Genomic DNA, 17,186 nt, shown 5'->3' on the forward strand with positions numbered 1-17,186 from the left:
TCAACGCAGACCCTCTCGGGCAGCGGGAGGCAAAGGGAAGAAGGGGACGATGGCTCGGCCCGACCCGTCCTCGCCGCCCTCGCTTCTGCTGCTGTTGCTAGCGCAGCTGGTGGGCCGGGCAGCGGCCGCCTCCAAGGCCCCGGTGTGCCAGGAAATCACGGTGCCCATGTGCCGCGGCATCGGCTACAACCTGACGCACATGCCCAACCAGTTCAACCATGACACGCAGGACGAGGCAGGCCTGGAGGTGCACCAATTCTGGCCACTGGTGGAGATCCACTGCTCACCGGACCTGCGCTTCTTCCTGTGCTCCATGTACACGCCCATCTGCTTGCCTGACTACCACAAGCCGCTACCACCGTGCCGCTCCGTGTGCGAGCGCGCCAAGGCCGGCTGCTCGCCGCTCATGCGCCAGTACGGCTTCGCCTGGCCCGAGCGCATGAGCTGCGACCGCCTCCCTGTGCTGGGGGGCGACGCCGAGGTTCTGTGCATGGATTATAACCGAAGTGAAGCCACCACTGCGTCCCCTAAGTCCTTCCCGGCCAAACCCACACTCCCAGGACCACCAGGGGCGCCATCTTCCGGGGGCGAGTGCCCCTCGGGAGGCCCATCTGTGTGCACGTGCCGCGAGCCCTTCGTGCCCATCCTGAAGGAGTCACACCCACTCTACAACAAGGTGCGCACCGGCCAAGTGCCCAACTGCGCGGTGCCCTGCTACCAGCCGTCCTTCAGCCCGGATGAGCGCACGTTCGCCACCTTCTGGATTGGCCTGTGGTCTGTGCTGTGCTTCATCTCCACGTCCACCACCGTTGCCACCTTCCTCATTGACATGGAACGATTCCGCTACCCTGAGCGCCCCATCATCTTCCTGTCTGCGTGCTACCTGTGTGTGTCACTGGGATTCTTGGTGCGCCTGGTCGTGGGCCATGCCAGCGTCGCCTGCAGCCGTGAGCACAGCCACATTCACTATGAGACTACCGGCCCTGCGCTGTGCACAGTTGTCTTCCTCCTAGTCTACTTCTTTGGCATGGCCAGCTCCATCTGGTGGGTCATCCTGTCGCTCACCTGGTTCTTGGCGGCTGGCATGAAGTGGGGCAATGAAGCCATCGCAGGCTATGCACAGTACTTCCACCTTGCTGCCTGGCTCATCCCCAGTGTCAAGTCCATTACGGCGCTGGCACTGAGCTCTGTGGACGGGGACCCAGTGGCTGGCATTTGCTATGTGGGCAACCAAAACCTGAACTCACTACGAGGCTTTGTCTTGGGCCCACTGGTGCTGTACCTGTTGGTGGGCACGCTCTTCCTTCTGGCAGGCTTCGTGTCACTTTTCCGCATCCGGAGTGTCATCAAGCAGGGTGGCACTAAGACGGACAAGCTGGAGAAGCTCATGATTCGCATCGGCATCTTCACTCTGCTCTACACGGTGCCAGCCAGCATCGTGGTGGCCTGCTACCTGTATGAGCAGCACTACCGGGAGAGCTGGGAAGCAGCCCTCACCTGCGCGTGTCCGGGACCGGACGCTGGCCAGCCACGCGCCAAACCCGAGTACTGGGTGCTCATGCTCAAGTACTTCATGTGCCTGGTGGTGGGCATCACGTCGGGAGTCTGGATCTGGTCCGGCAAGACCCTGGAGTCTTGGCGGCGCTTCACCAGCCGCTGCTGCTGCAGCTCTCGGCGGGGCCACAAGAGCGGTGGCGCTATGGCCGCAGGAGACTATGCGGAGGCCAGCGCCGCGCTCACCGGCAGGACAGGGCCTCCTGGCCCCGCCGCCGCATACCACAAGCAAGTGTCCCTGTCGCACGTATAGGAAGGCCTAGAGGCCGAGGCCCAGGGACAGTGCTGGAAGTTGGAGGGGATTGTTTCGCTTGGTAGCTTTGTGAAGGCCACTTCCGTTTACCTTCTTGGTGCTGATGCCCCCCTCCCTGAGCAGTTTGGTGAGGAAAAGGGGGCAGTTTCAAGAAATTACCTGTTCCCAGTCTTCTATCAGGGGACTCGGCTCGCAGTGCAGTGGGTTAAGTGTATTCTAGTTTGCATTTCTTACTGCTTTCTTTAGAAATACCTTGTTTTTAATTTATATGTATTTTAAGTTTTAAATTTGTTGCATTTTGGCAACAAAATTTACCTTTGCTTTGGGGGCTTCATAATCCTCAAACTGGCATTGTAATGAGGTTACTGTTGGTTCAGGTTTTTTTGGACTGTGGTCTAAATTAGGAAAATATATTTCCTATACGTGTCTTTTTTTGTTTTTGTTGTTTTTGTTTTTATAAATGTGAACAGTGAAAGGCTGCTGTGACTGGGAAGATGTGGAGTGTCCTCTTTTAGGTAGTTTTCTTCTTACAGTGCTTAAAATGTCCAGGACACTTAGAGGATAGAGGCCATCTGCTCCTTCTGTGTCCAGCCCCCTCAAGTAAGTCCTCTGCAGGAGTAGAATATGATGTGGTTAGGACCATCCCCCAAATGACAAGGTTACCGAGTTGGGAATTTTGTGAGTCTCCTTAACCTTGCTCTTTGCGGCCGAGCTGCTGCCGTCGTTCTCATCCCTAATAGAACTGGCCATCCTTCGTGTCGTGAATAAGTTAGAGGTGGCATTCTAGAGCGAACATATAAACGTTTGCCATACAGCCTGAGGGATGGGGATTGGTTGAATGTGAATTCTGAGCTGGTGAGATGGTGAGCTTCCTGCCAGAGAGGGAGTGGGTGGTTCTTAATAAGCTCCAGTGATTCCCCTCCCTTTTTTTTTTTTTTTTTTTTTTTTTTTTTTTTTTTTGAGAATAAAATATCTCGTGCTACAAATTTCAGTAAAAGTAAATCCACTCCCCTTTTCTGGAAGTAGTTAGGAATCCTTGCTAAAGGGGGCTCACTTTTAGATTAAAGGACAAAAAACGGATATGCTTCCAGTAATTAAAGTAAATTCCCATTGCTTCCTATCTGCTGCTCCCAGCCTACCTCCTTTATCATGTTAAACAGTCCTCCTTGCTTTTCTTATTCCTCCTGGTGGAGAGCGGTGATTAGAAACCACACCCACCCACCAATGAAGTGCTGAGACTGGGGGAGGGAGGCTAGTTACCTGGGAACAAACATGGGGGGGGGGGGAAGTGTCCCTGAACTCAGTGCAAGTTTAAAGCCAGATATTCCCCCAAAGTAGCTACACCATGCCCTAGTAGCCTGAAAACAAACAAGACTCCTAACTTGGGCTTTGTAAGATGGGGGCAGTGTAAAGCTACTGCAGGAGGGACCTGGCTTCTTTTCCTCGTCTTTTGAGAGAGCCTGTATGGTGATCGACACTTACCTCACACAGTCTCTCTGCCGTTAGAAGAGTGTTTGCTTTCCTAATCTGTTTAACTATTCACTCACTAAGAGTGTGGGGCCTTTACTGGGAAAGAAATGGCAGGGCGTCAGCCAGCAAAGACCAGTGACCAACACAGAGTAGGGACTGAATTTAGGGAGCTAAAATGGCCAAGCAACTGAAACTTCACAAAGCTTTCCTAGAAAAACAGCTGGAGTGTAGGCATCCCGATTTTCATGTGCAGCAACTGGAGGGTGGGGGGCTAGAAGGCGTTAAGTCTGAGACAGTTTTATGTCCCCAGGTACTGAGTGGAGAAATGCGAAGTTCCCATTGGGAATTTAAGCGCTCAGGGGGTGTTCACATTTGTAAAATAACCCGCCCTTGCTCACTTGAGTCAGAATTAAAATTTCAGTGGCTTCCACAAGACTTTGTACACCCAGATGCAGAACTCTGTGAATGTCTTACTCGACTCATTCTGAAGCCTCTTCTGGGAACCTCAATACACTTCCTGGCTCAGCACTTCTGTTTTTCAAATGAGGTCCTTTTCTTATCACCTTGACCTCTTGCCTTGTTTAGCTAGCTGTAGTCTTCCCAGAATCTGCTGCAGGTTCCCCCCCCAGCCCCCCCACCCCCAGTCAGCTGTGCATAGTTTGGGTTGTTCCCTCCTCACAAAGAAAATTGAAAATTGTGGCAGAATCTAGAAAAGACAGTGCAGTGTCTCTAAAAGTTGTGGAATGAAGCAGATGAAAGTGATTTGATTTAGTTTTTAGAATAATTATTTTTTTCCATCCAAGCAACATGCCAAAAGCTCTAAAAAGAGAATGATTAATACCCTCTGAAAATAGGGCAGTTGAAAAGGATGCGATGCCAGAGTGGGGGACTGTGTAGGGAATGCCTTTAGAAGGGCCTTCAGAAGCCTCTAGTTTTCTGTTCCCCGTTTGTCCTCTTAGACAAAGAAAGCACACCTGCTTCCCTGAAGCCCACAGGAGTTTCTGGCCAGTCCTAGGGGAGGGAAGAGGGAAGCTGCCTTCGGATGGCTACTCCCTCTTTCCACCAAACCTTTTCCTCCACTTTCCATATCTGTACCGATAACAAATGAAATGAAAAGCCGTGGGGTAGACCTGCAACTTCTACACTACTAGCTTCATGTAGCTGAGAGGACTTGGGGGTGGTTTCAGGGCCAAAGCACAGACCTTAGGCCATCCCACTCACCTCTTTAAGCATTGAGATGCCTCACAGGTTAGAGGGTGAGGGTTTAGATTGTCTAAAGAAACAGGACCTCAATGACTCCCATGGCCAGATATTAGGAAGGTTTGGCTTGCTGTTTTTTTTTTTTTTTTAATTTAACTTTATATTATTTCCCCCCTCACACTTTGAAGTTGTCTAAGTTGGATGAAAATCATTTTTCTTGGTGCCTTATTGGTTTATTCTTGCAATCCTTTTGTCATTGTTTCCTGTGATCATTACCAGTGACCAGGGCCTGTGTGTGTGTGTGTGTGTGTGTGTGTGTGTGTGTGTATGCCTTGCGTGCACTTGTGCACATGTACAAGCTTAAATAATGTGCCGATGGCACTGGTTCTAAGTTGGTATTCATTAGGCTGTTCCCTCCTGGGCTAGGGCAGCACTAATCTTGACACCGGCTGCCAGGAGAAAACATCATGGATCATACACTGAACCTTAATAACAGCATCCGTGACCTGCACTGGCGAGTGTAAAATGGGAACCCCAGAGCTAGGAAGCACAGTTGTATATTTTAATGAACTGCTACCCCTGCTAAGGAAGCTTCTTTCACTTTTGTGCTCTACAGAAAGACCAAGGGGGGTAGGAGGGACAAAGCTTTGAATAAGTGCTTTCTAACACTGGCAAACAGGACTGAGCACATCACAAATCTAGGCAGGTGTGAAATACAGTGGCTAAGAATTGCCTGCTGCCTCTCTGTGCCCTTTCTTGTCTCCAAAGTCCAATCAAGTGATCCTGGGAAAGAAACAGCCTGGCTTGGGGAGGCCGGCTCAGAAAGAAAACCTAATAAGACATTAAAGAAGGGTGAAGGGTAGGGAGGATGTAAGTAACCTGTTTTAGACTCTCAGAGCCTTCTGGTAGTGTGGTGACAATTGCAGGATTTATTTCATCCAGGATAATGTCTGTCTGTGGTACATCATTTTAAGAGAATATTAATTCATGTTGTTGCAAACTATGTATAGTATGTATGTTTTGTGGGTGTGTATATACATAATATATATTATATATATATATATATATATGAGAGAGAGAGACATTTAGTGACTTTTGATACGGGTTGGTGCAGATGAATTTATTACTGAGCCAAGTGAGGTACATACAGAGTCAGTAGTAGTTGGAGTCCAGGGCATTCAGTGCTGTGCATGATTTACGTGCATGGACAGTGCCTACCCAATGCAGTAAGAATCACTGCTGTCATGTCAAATCCAGCACTCACAACTCAGAGCCAGCAATAGTTTGTTTGTAGACAATCAGCTTGGATCTATAGATTATGACTGGCAAATGATTATAATTCTGAACCCATAACACTCGCAAAAGGAAACCCAGATTATCTGGAAGAGACGTTTGGTTTGGTTTTGTGCCTGGGAGTCAGTACAACAGCAATTGTATGTGGTTACGTTAGTCCCAAGATCCTTGACTTGTTAACCTTATTGCTTTGGAAATGTTTTGTATTATATTTGTGGGAAGGTAAAATAATGGTTTTAAGATTTTTATCAAATATGGAGATTAGTTATTTATGAAAAACAAAGAAATGTCTATTTTTGTTTCTTTGTTCCCAATTAATGTAGATAACTTTTTAAAATGCATTAAAGCAATGGTGAAGAAAATATGATGACGGCGTCCGAGTCTTTCTCTCCTGTTTACGGAGAAATGCTTTGGTTTCCAAGAGTAACAGCGATTCAGATTCCCAGCACGATCACCACATGCCTCAGATGTCCTTAAAGTATAAGCAACTGGATTTTCATCAGAAAAATTCATCGAATTCCAATTGCAAGAACAACTACATATGACACAGTTTCCTTGCCTGTGATCCCTGGGTTTCTCCTGCCCATGCTGGGCTTGCTTCTTTATTCACTTGAAGTCAATGGAGTTCCATGGAATCAGGATGTGTCCCAGTTATGTTTTGTTTGATGGGTATGTGTGCATGGTGCGCGTTCTGTGTATCTAGTTGAGGGGCAGGGACTCCCGACACAACTTATCCTTCAGACTTTGAGCTCCAATAAGTTCAAACAGGCATTGAGCTCAAATAACTTTAAATCAGGAGATGAGAGAGGACCCGATTTCATTGAGAACGACTGCCTGTTTCCCATACCCACCCCTGGATAATTTGGATGTCAGAATGCTTACGGCCTTCTACTTGGGGGCTCCCTAAGGGAACCAGTATCTCATTTTGGTGTTCTCCAGAGATAGTCTCAGACATTGTGGGAAAATGTGAGAGAAAGAAGGGTACTTAAGGTTTTAAATGGATAGGGCAGAAGTATAATAATGACTGTTTAATTCAGTGTCAATAGGATTGCAATGGACTTTAGGGTAGGAGTGTGGGTGGAAGAAGTCTAAGAAAGCAAGCACAATTCACATGCACAGGAGCTCTAGTCAGGATGTCTCCACCTCTGTTCTCTCGGGGGTCACCTTTCATCCAGTGGAGAAAGGGTGCAAGGGGGAGTCAGAAACTGGAGCAGAGGGCTCTTATATGTTGGAGAGGTGGGTTCTCCAGATCATTGGCAATAAGACCCCCTCTTTTAAATGACTCGACCAGAGTTCTTCAGTTTGTAAAGATGAAAATCATGCTGAGAAGAAGAATGGCTGTATGTAGGGACTGAAGAAGATACAGGCTGGGTGTTGGTTCAAATCCCAGCGCTGCCATCATTTATGGGCCCTGATCTAGGACACTCAACCTACTAGTATTTCAGATTTATCATTTGTGTCACATAAATGAGTCAGATTTATCATTTGTGAAAAGGAGAGAATAGTACTTACATTCGGTGGTTCTGAATATTTAAATGGTTACGTCTAGAAGATCTTAATGGGAAGCTAGGCGTCCTCAGTGGTTCCTGGTGTGTAGTGGAGAGGAATAGAGAGGGGGCTTTCACAGGGTGTCTGCCTAAGAATCAACCTGGGCTCGCCTGGGAAATGCATTCCAATCTCAGTCCCAGGAATGTGAGATTTAGTTGGCCCTGGGGCTTTAGTAGATTTTGGGGGTGGGGGTGGGGGAGTTTGTTTTGTTTTGTTTTTGTTTTTTTTGTTTTCATAAAAAGCTATTTAAACTTGGGAAAATTTCTCCCCATTAAAAACAAATTGCCTGGATAATTAAGAGTTCTTGTTTTCCCCTTACCCATTTTCCCTAATGCTAATAATTGTTTCGTTTCGTTTTGTTTTGAGACAGGGTTTTTGTAGCTATCCTTAGCTCTACCTGTTTTGGAACTATGGCCTCGAACTCAAGAGATCCACCAGCCTCTGCCTCCAGAGTGCTGGGATCAAAGGTGTCTTAAGTCTTAACTATGTCACAACTAAAAAGTCAATGGAAACTCTAGACGTCATCAGGTTTCCCACCAATATTCTGGAATTCAGAGTTCATACTATATTGCATTCAGAGAAAAAGCTCATTGTTCCTGGACAAGCTGCTGGGAGGTGACTTGATGACCCTATCTTGAGAACTACTGGGACATTTAAAGGCTCGCACTAAGTCAAAGTAGTGGAATCGCTAAGCACTGCTGAGTTGGAAGCAGCTGTTATGGGGACCGTGGGTGGGCTGGCACAGGTAAGCCATAGAAAGCCTGCCTTTCTTTGAACCTGGCATCAGTGGAGGGCTTTTTATATAGTAACCAGCATGAAGAGTTTCGTGTTGGGGATTAGTCAAAAAGATTATAGGTGACAAAGCTGGGATGGTTTATTGCACCAGGCCCTCCAGGCCTTGAGCCCTGAGGATTGGGAGGGGGAAATGGGGACACATTGAATGCCAGCCTTTGGAGGAATCAGTTCTACTAGAGACTAACCATTGGGATTACAGGTGGTTTTTAGAAGGGTAAGGAAATGAAGAAGCAGGAATGTTTTTAAGCCATTCTACTCACCTGAGTATCCTTTGAAGTCCTCAGAAACATTGGATTCGGTATCTTGACATGGTTCTTAAGTTCTGGAACTGCCACTGAATTTCCTTGATCACACTGAAACTGCCCAGTTTTTACAGCAGTTCTAAGGCTAGGTGTTTTTAAAACTTTTAAAGAACTTTTCCCTTTTAAAAGAATGTTAACTTTTCACTGGATTTAGGACCCCGCTTATATACATTGTTAACAGCCCAATGGTCCTTCATGCACACTTAAGATCTCAAACCACAGGGTGGGATTCCTAAAAGTTTATTTCAAAGCAAGAACATATTCTCTTACTGGAAAACCCACTTAAAATGGTTGAGTGAAAAGAGCCCACAAAACCAAGGTTGGTCTTATGCACTAGGGGAAACAGCCCTATTCTATCCTTTGTGACATTTGCTGGCAGAGTTGGGAGTCCAGGTAGGTTAAGTGGCTGGTAGTTAAATTAGAAATAATCTTACACTGGATTTAAAGTGATGAATGCTAGACTCACAGTCTGCACAGAAACTAGTCCTTTACCTTGTGATATTTCTCTGCTGAGAGCTTTCTTTCCAAATAGTACTGTGTTAAGAATGCAGTTTCTGGGTGAAGGGACAGGCAGGCAAACCTGTCATTTTAAAAGGGGCTGAAACTGGGTTGTGAAAGGTTTTAGCTAGCCTGCATAGTTTATGAAAACACTGCCTCTGATACCTTTGTTGTTAATACTGATGGATGTCTTTGAACCAGGGAATACTATATAAGAAACTAAGCTGAGCTGTCATAAAACCAAAGGTCTGTGTTGTTGAATTAAAACAAAACAAAACAGAACATATGAAAGGGTGGTCTGGGTTGGAATCTGATACAAAGAAATCTAGCAGTGAACAGGGAGAGAATTACTAAGCAGCCACCAGTTTTCACCCTGCAAAAATGGTAGTTATACTGGGATCAAACATGCACTTCAGATTTTTGTCTTTTTTATATAATGAAATTGTCATACACCAGTTAGAAATCTGAGGTCAGTGTGGTGGCACAGGTCTTTAAACTCAGCAATCTGGAGGCAGAGGCAAGGAGAATTTCTGAGTCCAAGGCCAGCCTGGTCTACTTAAGAGAGTTCCAGGTCAGTAAGACCTGCATAGTGGGACACTGTCCCAAAATATACAGATCTTAAAAAGTTGAATTCTAGAGGTTAAAAACAAAAACCAAACAGACCACCACCATGTACCCTCTAAAACACAAAATAAGAAATTGATGAGTCCAGGCAGATGTTTTTCTTTTTGTAATCTTTTGAAAGCACAGAACCCCCGAGATCTAGTTAGCACCCTACTGGTGATTTGGTCCCCATGCTTCATTTTTCAGAGACCTACCCACTTTAAGTGACATTTACATTCTCAGTTGATCCAATTTCCCATTTATCAAAATGACTCATATCCTAATGTCAGGGTCGAGGAAGGAAAAACAATCTTCAGTGATGTTCATGATGCCAACTTATCCAAAGTTGCAGATTCATGTCCTTAGTCAGTCAGTCAGCGTTTCTACATATAAAATGTAAATCCTTTTTAAAATGATTAACTTGTGTACATGTGTGTTTGTGCCTGAGGTCAGAAGCATGTGAGACTTCCTAGATGTGGAGTTACAGGCAGCCATTAGGTGCTCGTAGGTATTGGGAATCCATCTCAGGTTCTCTGCAAGCCCAGCACTTGCTCTTAACTATAGTCATCTCTCTAGCTGCAAGGTGCAAATTCTTTTGTGACTTATGACAGGTTTTCCCTTTCTAAATTGTCAGTTCAATTATCCTATATCAAGAACAAAGCAATCCATCATTAAAAGATCTAAGTTCACATATTGGAAAAGTAAATAAATATGTAGCTTGTGCAGGTTTTAGCAACAGTAGCTGAGTGGCTTTTTTCAGGAACCTCACTGGGGAGCAGAGTTGGGGGTGGAGGTGTGGGGCATGTATTCAAGATTTCCAGACCTGCCCAGGATACAAATTGAGAGTCCCTGTCTCAAACCAAAACCCTTAGGTTGGTTGGGTTTATTCCTACCTGCAATGCACACCTGAAACATGTTAAGCTTCATGCAACATGTTTTAAGAAACCCTAATTCAACCCCCCTAGTTCTGCTTTACTTCCTGGAACATGTTCTAATTTGATGCCATTCTAGCTACTTTTTCTATGGTGTTACATCTATAATTTCATCTATTGTGATTCTTCCTGATTCACAACAACAGACTACTTACTGCACGATGTCACTAAATACTGTGGCCAAACAGACTCCTAGTATAATACACCATCTTCAGGTAGAACACATTCCTAAAACAGTGGTTCCCAACCTATGGGTTGTGATCCCTTTTGGAGTAGGGGTTGTACATACCAGCTATCATGGATATGAGATATTTTCATTACAATTCGTACATTTGCAAATTTAGTCATGAAGTAGCAGCAAAAATAACGTAGTGGTCAGGGATCAGCACAACATAAGGAACTGTATTAAAGGGTCACAACATTAGGAAGGCTGAGGACCGACCACAATTATTACTCCTGAACTAGTGGCAGGAATCAAAACAGCTTGGTTAGTAATAAAAGCCTTCACGACCAAGGTAAACACAAGCTCTAGAGAGAGAGAAAGTGCCCTGTGGACAGAGAAGTGATACAAACACACTAGCCATATTTTAATTAAAATAGAATTTATTAGCTTTTCTTTTAATATAAACATGAGAAAGAAAAACCACATTAAGTTGTAGCATTCTTTTCAAAATAAAACTGCAATCAATACTTGAATCTCTAAGCTCTGAACTCCATAAACAATGTTTGAGGTGGTAGATTGTAATATTTCATACACCCTTCTTTAACACTTATGTCTGTCCTTTAAAAATGATGAGCCTGGCAGCACTTACAAGCATATGAAGCATTGCAGCCTCAAGAGAAAGGATTCTTGGCCCACAAAAGTCTTGTTTTCAGGTAAGATTTCCAAGGTTAGATGTGAGAAGAAATAGAATGCACATAGTTGTAGGATGCAAATCTTTTATTATTTCGGATTTAGCCGCTGCTGCCATCACTTCCCTGTCTTTGCTCCCTGCTGTTTGATACCCGTGTGTAGGGCCGCAAGGATGCAGTTTGAGAGAGACCTGCACCCAGGAGAGCATGCAGAGTAGTTTTTAAATTGTTCATTTCACTGGCTGTTTGAGTATCTGATTCCTTTTGATTTGTTGCATGTGAGTTAACACTGCTTTTCATAGCTTCCCTTAACTGAGTGCAAAGACACTTAGGTGATCAAAGCAGTCAGAGCCCAGCCTGGCAAAGAACTACTTGAAAATGGGAGTGCTTCCATGGAGAGAGACGGCAGCTCCCAAGTCTCCATGCAGAGGATGCTCTGATGCCTGTAGAACTATAAATGCTACAAAACTAATGAAACATTATTTAAAAGTTTTAAGTTACCTTTCTTTTCAACTTAATTCTCCAAATTTGGAATATTTTTAGTTTATGTTTACAATCTTTGAGAAACAAAAAAATTAAATTATCTTAATTATTTCAAATTGGTAAAATTAAAACTTTCAAATGATGTTTTGTGAAGTGTGTGACTTTTATGCTTCTGTTGTAGTGTCCCCAGAGAGCCCGCAGGACAGTAAGTGCAAAGCAGTCACTAATTTTGGGGACACCTTGTATTTTTACTATTTGATCATGATCACTGAACCGCTATGTTGTTTGGCATTATGAAGACATCTTTTAATACACTTGTTTAACACATAAGAAAAATAATCAGAAAACGAGAAGCACCATTAATAGTTCACAGGAAATGCAGTGTGGGCAAACAGAAGTAGTCAACAGCGGATACTTTCTCTTTATGGCTCCAAACATACTAAAATGCTAGCAAGCAGCGCTTGCAAACAATACGAATGGCGGATGTTTCCCAGCAGCTTTCTGGTAATTTAAACTGATTGCCAGTAATGACTAGCAGCTTTGATGACACAGTGGGAGAGCCTTTAATACCTAATGAGCTCCTAGGTGGTTTCATGAGTATTAAGGATCCCATGTTTGGGGCTGAGAAGTGTAGCTCAGTGGTCAAATGCTCACCAAGCACACGCTAGGTCTTCAGTTTGATTCCCAGCACCACAAAAATGGGGAAGGATTCTCATGTTTTAATGGTAATACTGAAATGTATCAATTCTAAAAGCATATGCAGCAGGTGGGTGGGGCAGGGACAAGAAAAACAAGAAAAACGAAAGTTATCTGGTTAGTGTCTTTAAAGTCTAAAAATCTGAGCCAGGCATGGTAATCCCAGCATTTGGGAGGTAGAGGCAGGAAGATAGTAGTTCAAGGACAGCCTCAATCATATAATGAGTTTGAGGCCAGCCCAGGCTATGTAAGACCCTGTCTCAAACAAAAGTCTAAAAATTGAAACAATTTAAAAACCTCACATATTTCACAGCCATCGGCCTACATGGTAAGCACTATCTGTGTGGTCAGCGCTTGTGCTGTGAAGTGGTTTCTGCTGTGACCGTCTACATTACAAAGGACAGAGAGTGGTTGCTTTGACAAGGTCCCATTCTTTCCTATGGAGTCAGCAGTCACTGTCCAGAGTCTCTTGAATCCGAGGTCTTCCCATTCCGTGGAGTCCCACCTCTGCTGGTCTCTGATCAGGAGAGGTACTATTTCTCCAGTCTGTCAATGAGGAGTTCCTGGTGTTCTCACTCCTCGAGTCTCTCTCTTAGGAGAGGATGGCATTAGAGCGCTGAATACCAATGAAATTATCAGCGCTTAAAGATCTTCTCATAGCAGCTCTACACAAGTCTTTGTATTTGTCTTCACACAATCTTGAAATGGCCTAGGAAAGGAAATCATATAATGAACAACAGAGAGGTTTAAAAAGGAATGCAACCTTAAGGGAAACAAAACAAAAAGCAACACAAACTACTCCATGGAGCAGATGAGGACATACTGGTGTACTAAGCCATCCTTTAGATTCTAAACAAATGCAGCCACATGCATCTAAAGATGCTAACTGACTAATCTTTCCAAGGTCATGACTGAATGCCTACTAAAGGGAAAATTTATTTAGTTTCTGGAGAGATACCCCTGTGAGTAAAGGGCTGGCTGTGCCTGCAGAACTTGAGTTTGTATTCCCTGGCATGAATGTAAGGGACCAAGCACAGTGGCACAGGCCTGTTTTCCCAGTACTAGGAAGTGGTGAAAGGAGAAGACCAGGACCTCAATGACCTGTCTAGCAACCCAGTGAGCTCCAGATTCAATGAGAGATCTTATTTTAAAAGGTAAATGAAGAATGATTTAGGAAGACACCTATGCCAACTTCAGATACATGTACCACACACAATTCTTTCTCAAAGATGTAGAAGCTGTTGTGACAGGTTTTTACATCATTATCATGTTACTTGTGTAACTGTTTTTTAACCGTGAGCACACACCTGTACATAAACAATTAGTATTTACTCAGCTTCCATTGGTCTAACAACAAGGCTAACAAGGCGGGCAAATGCTATACTCAGCAGGAGTCTAAGGACTGAAGCGTTTAAAGTTGCTAGTTCACAACTCTAAATCAGCACATTTAATAGTAGAAAAACATTCTAAATGATCAAGGGACTTAAGGAAGTTCCATTCTAACATGTTAATCAGTATGACTTATTTACTAATTTTTATTACTAATTTAAATTTAGTAAAAGTTTTAAGCCATAAATGGCCTTATATAAGTTAGCACTTTAATTTTTAAAACAGTTTTATTTATGACTGTGGTAGGGGAGGGCGACTCATGGCTATCTGAAGGTACCTGATCCCTCAGAGTTGGAGTTATACACAATCATGAAGCACTGGATGTGACTGCTGGTATGTGAACTCAGATCCTCTAGAAGAGTAGGAAGCACTCTTAAATCTCTGAGCTAGCTCTCTTGCCCCCATTACCACTCTTAACACAGGTCTCAGTTTAGTCTCTAATGCTGTCTAATATAGTCACGGTATCTAAATCCTGACAATTTGTCAACTGAGGGAAATGCAGCACAGTTGTGATTAAGGATATGATTTCAAGAAGTTTCAAGGAAGTTTTGTGGGAATACAGAGCTTCAATACGGAACTACTGTTTTTATTTTATGTGTATTGGTATTTTGCCTGCATGTATGTCTGAGAATGTCAGATCTTGGAATTAAAAGACAGTTATGAGCTGCCATCTGGTACTGGGAATTGAACCTGGGTCCTCTGGAAGTGCATTCAGTGCTCTTAACTGCTGAGCCATCGCTCCAACCCCATCAATAGGGAAACTATTAAAACTATATTACATTTGATTAAAATGACTCTGAATAATGATCAGAGGAGGTAATATTTACCTCTCTATATAATGCACATACTTGTAGAAACCATAAAGGCCCAGGAAATATGATGCCAAAGAGATAATAACCTCTTTAATGTGTTAGTTTAAAAGCTTTCCACTGTCTTCACAGGTGTTGGCCAGGTGGCTTGTAGAAAACCCCACTTAGTGAATGCAGCCTTACCTCTAGGTTCTGTGCTCTTTCTTTGCTGAGAGGAGCAAACAGAAAATTCAGGTTGTTGTCATCTGCTAAGGAGCGAAGGTCAAAGTAGTATTTGGCATAAACACTTGCAGGAACATTAATATTAAACTGGAGTAGCTCCAAAAAATGCCTTTCCATCTCATTCCTGGAGGAGAAACATCAAAATTCACACAGGACAATTTTAGTCAACTGGGCTATCTTCAAAAGTATCATTCAGAGCTTCTAGAATAGTTCTAAATTCTATTTTGGAACACATGAAGGCTACCCAGCTGGATTAATATACTAATGTTCAAACAAAGTCCAGCTATTTGTGGTCCTCTTATATCCCTGCACTCTGAGTTTGGGCGAAGGGGAAAAGGTTCCAGCCCTCTCATGCGCTTGTGCTGCTGACTTGCAGGCTCATTCTTCAGAGTTCCATTAGTGCAGCTGTACGATTCATGCTCCATGCTCACTCACAAGGCCTGCTATAGTGAGCAGATGAAAGGAATGATGTATGCTGTTTATTAGCTCTGAAGAACTTGCAGACATTTTCACCGGGCTGATAACAGGAAGGGGCTTATTGAAGTAGAGAAGCGCCAACAAAAGGAGTGGGCACATCACCACGGCAACAAATGGATCCATCGAGAGCTACGCTATTATCTCCGAGGGGAAAACTCTTGAGGCAACAAGGATTCATCTCAAATAAATAAATAAATAAATAAGCCACACTGGATGGGAAAGGAAATCCTTTCCCCCTGCCCTGGCACATGAGGCTATGTCAAAGGGCATAATCCGAGTTTCTGCTCCCCTCAGTACTGTACTAAGGTGACAAACTGTTACTATGATAGTCAAGCTACTCATTTTAAATTTTGGAAAGCAGAGAGATCAAAGACAGATGTCCTGGCCACACTATAAACTCACTGTAGTGTACTACATCTAGTAGAGCAGGGGACCAGCAGACCTGGTTCCTGTGCAGGGATAACAACCCCAAGCATTTGCTGCCTGAGCTGCGACACAGAAGAGAGCTTAATAAAGCGGGAAATGTGAACGGGGGACGAAAGCAGCTTTGGGCTCTGTGACCTTGCCGAAGCATAAAATTAGAGTATATCTGGCCAGTCACAATCCTCTCTAGAAATTATAGAAAAACTATAAATACTTAAGCAAACACGACCGAGGCTTATCTTAGAACATACTTACTTAGTTTCTTGGTTCTAAGTTTTCAATTTTTTTTTTTTGCTAACTGCCTCAAAAAGTATCTGACATTCTGTGTGGAAGGCAGAAAATACAGTTTTCTCATCTGCAGAAATTAAAGCTAAACAGCCTACTTCCAAAATTAATTTCCTGTTCATATGGCAATAAGCCTATAGAAATGTAAATCAGATGTTTTGATAATCAGGTAATCAAGACTTAATTTGCTACTAGAACAAACATACTTCACTATCCCTTTTATATTTTCTCCACTAATACATTTTAACAGTGTTAAAAATACAGTCCTTCACAGGATTAGCATGTCTATTAATAGAGGTTTAATCACTGAGGGAAAGCATTATGCCAACCGAGTCTGCACCTTCTGGGTCTTTTCCACATGTCTGAATGACATACCATTCACAGGCACAGCACATTTTCTGAGCAGCAGCTGCTTAGTTAACTTATTCTTTTGAACAGGAATAAATGATAACAAAACACAGACATGGTGGAAAGGTTTAAGAAAACTATGATAGAAACACATTTTTACCAACAGCAGGAAGGAGACAAGTGTGCATGAACCTTGTCATGCTCTTAGGTTGGCAGAGATCAGAAACAAAAGGTGACTGTTAGGAACATGGTGCTCCTCTGTAACAATGGGTTGTGAGGACCAGGGCCTCAGCCCTGCCACCACTGTCCCTACAGTGGGTTCATGTCTGGGAAATTTAAACATGTTTCCTAATCTTTTCTGATCTTACAATCACAACCAGAGCCCCTGGTATCTGAGTTTAAGTTTTAAGATATTTTTGGCTATCCTGTGTGGTGTTTATGATTATTTTTGGCTGTCACGCATGGCATATGTTACACATCTTGCTTTTTCCCAGGGGCTAGTCTATAGAGGACTGACACAGTGACCAGTCACTCTGGCTTCCGTAACTCACAAGTGTCTATTTATTTCAGATTCTTTTTTTTTTCCCCCACTTTATCAGTATTTGTATATACATACATACTTATACATGTATACATTTATACATACATATATGAACAATAATTAAATCAGATATATTTGAAAAGTATTGGGGGCTGGGAAGAGTGGGAGGAAGCAGAGAAAGAAAAAAATTATGTACATACAATGCTCATATAT

General features: G+C 43.6%; 2 protein-coding genes across 3 annotated transcripts in view; one reads left to right on the forward strand and one right to left on the reverse strand.

Moving 5' to 3' along the window:
• Nucleotides 1-49: 49 nt before the first annotated feature.
• Nucleotides 50-6,137, forward strand: Fzd5 (frizzled class receptor 5). Its single transcript, XM_076931781.1, has one exon. The coding sequence runs from the start codon at nucleotides 50-52 to the stop codon at nucleotides 1,805-1,807; it is 1,758 nt and encodes a 585-aa protein (XP_076787896.1). The 3' UTR covers nucleotides 1,808-6,137.
• A 4,894-nt stretch (nucleotides 6,138-11,031) lies between these two features.
• Nucleotides 11,032-17,186, reverse strand: part of Ccnyl1 (cyclin Y like 1) — a 36,805-nt gene continuing 30,650 nt past the window's right edge. For both annotated transcript variants that reach the window (XM_034497433.2, XM_034497432.2), the window contains 2 exons: nucleotides 14,861-15,023; nucleotides 11,032-13,188 (listed from right to left, as the gene is read on the reverse strand). In XM_034497433.2, the coding sequence (XP_034353324.1) occupies nucleotides 13,072-13,188; nucleotides 14,861-15,023 (280 nt within the window). In that variant the 3' untranslated portion in view covers nucleotides 11,032-13,071. The remainder of the gene's footprint in view (nucleotides 13,189-14,860; nucleotides 15,024-17,186) is intronic.

This window comes from Arvicanthis niloticus, chromosome 3 (assembly GCF_011762505.2).
Source record: "Arvicanthis niloticus isolate mArvNil1 chromosome 3, mArvNil1.pat.X, whole genome shotgun sequence".
NCBI classification, from domain to species: domain Eukaryota; kingdom Metazoa; phylum Chordata; class Mammalia; order Rodentia; family Muridae; genus Arvicanthis; species Arvicanthis niloticus.

Coding starts and splice junctions, on each gene's coding strand:
- Fzd5 (XM_076931781.1), top strand. CDS start 50: ATGGCTCGGCCCGACCCGTCCTCGCCGCCCTCGCTTCTGCTGCTGTTG.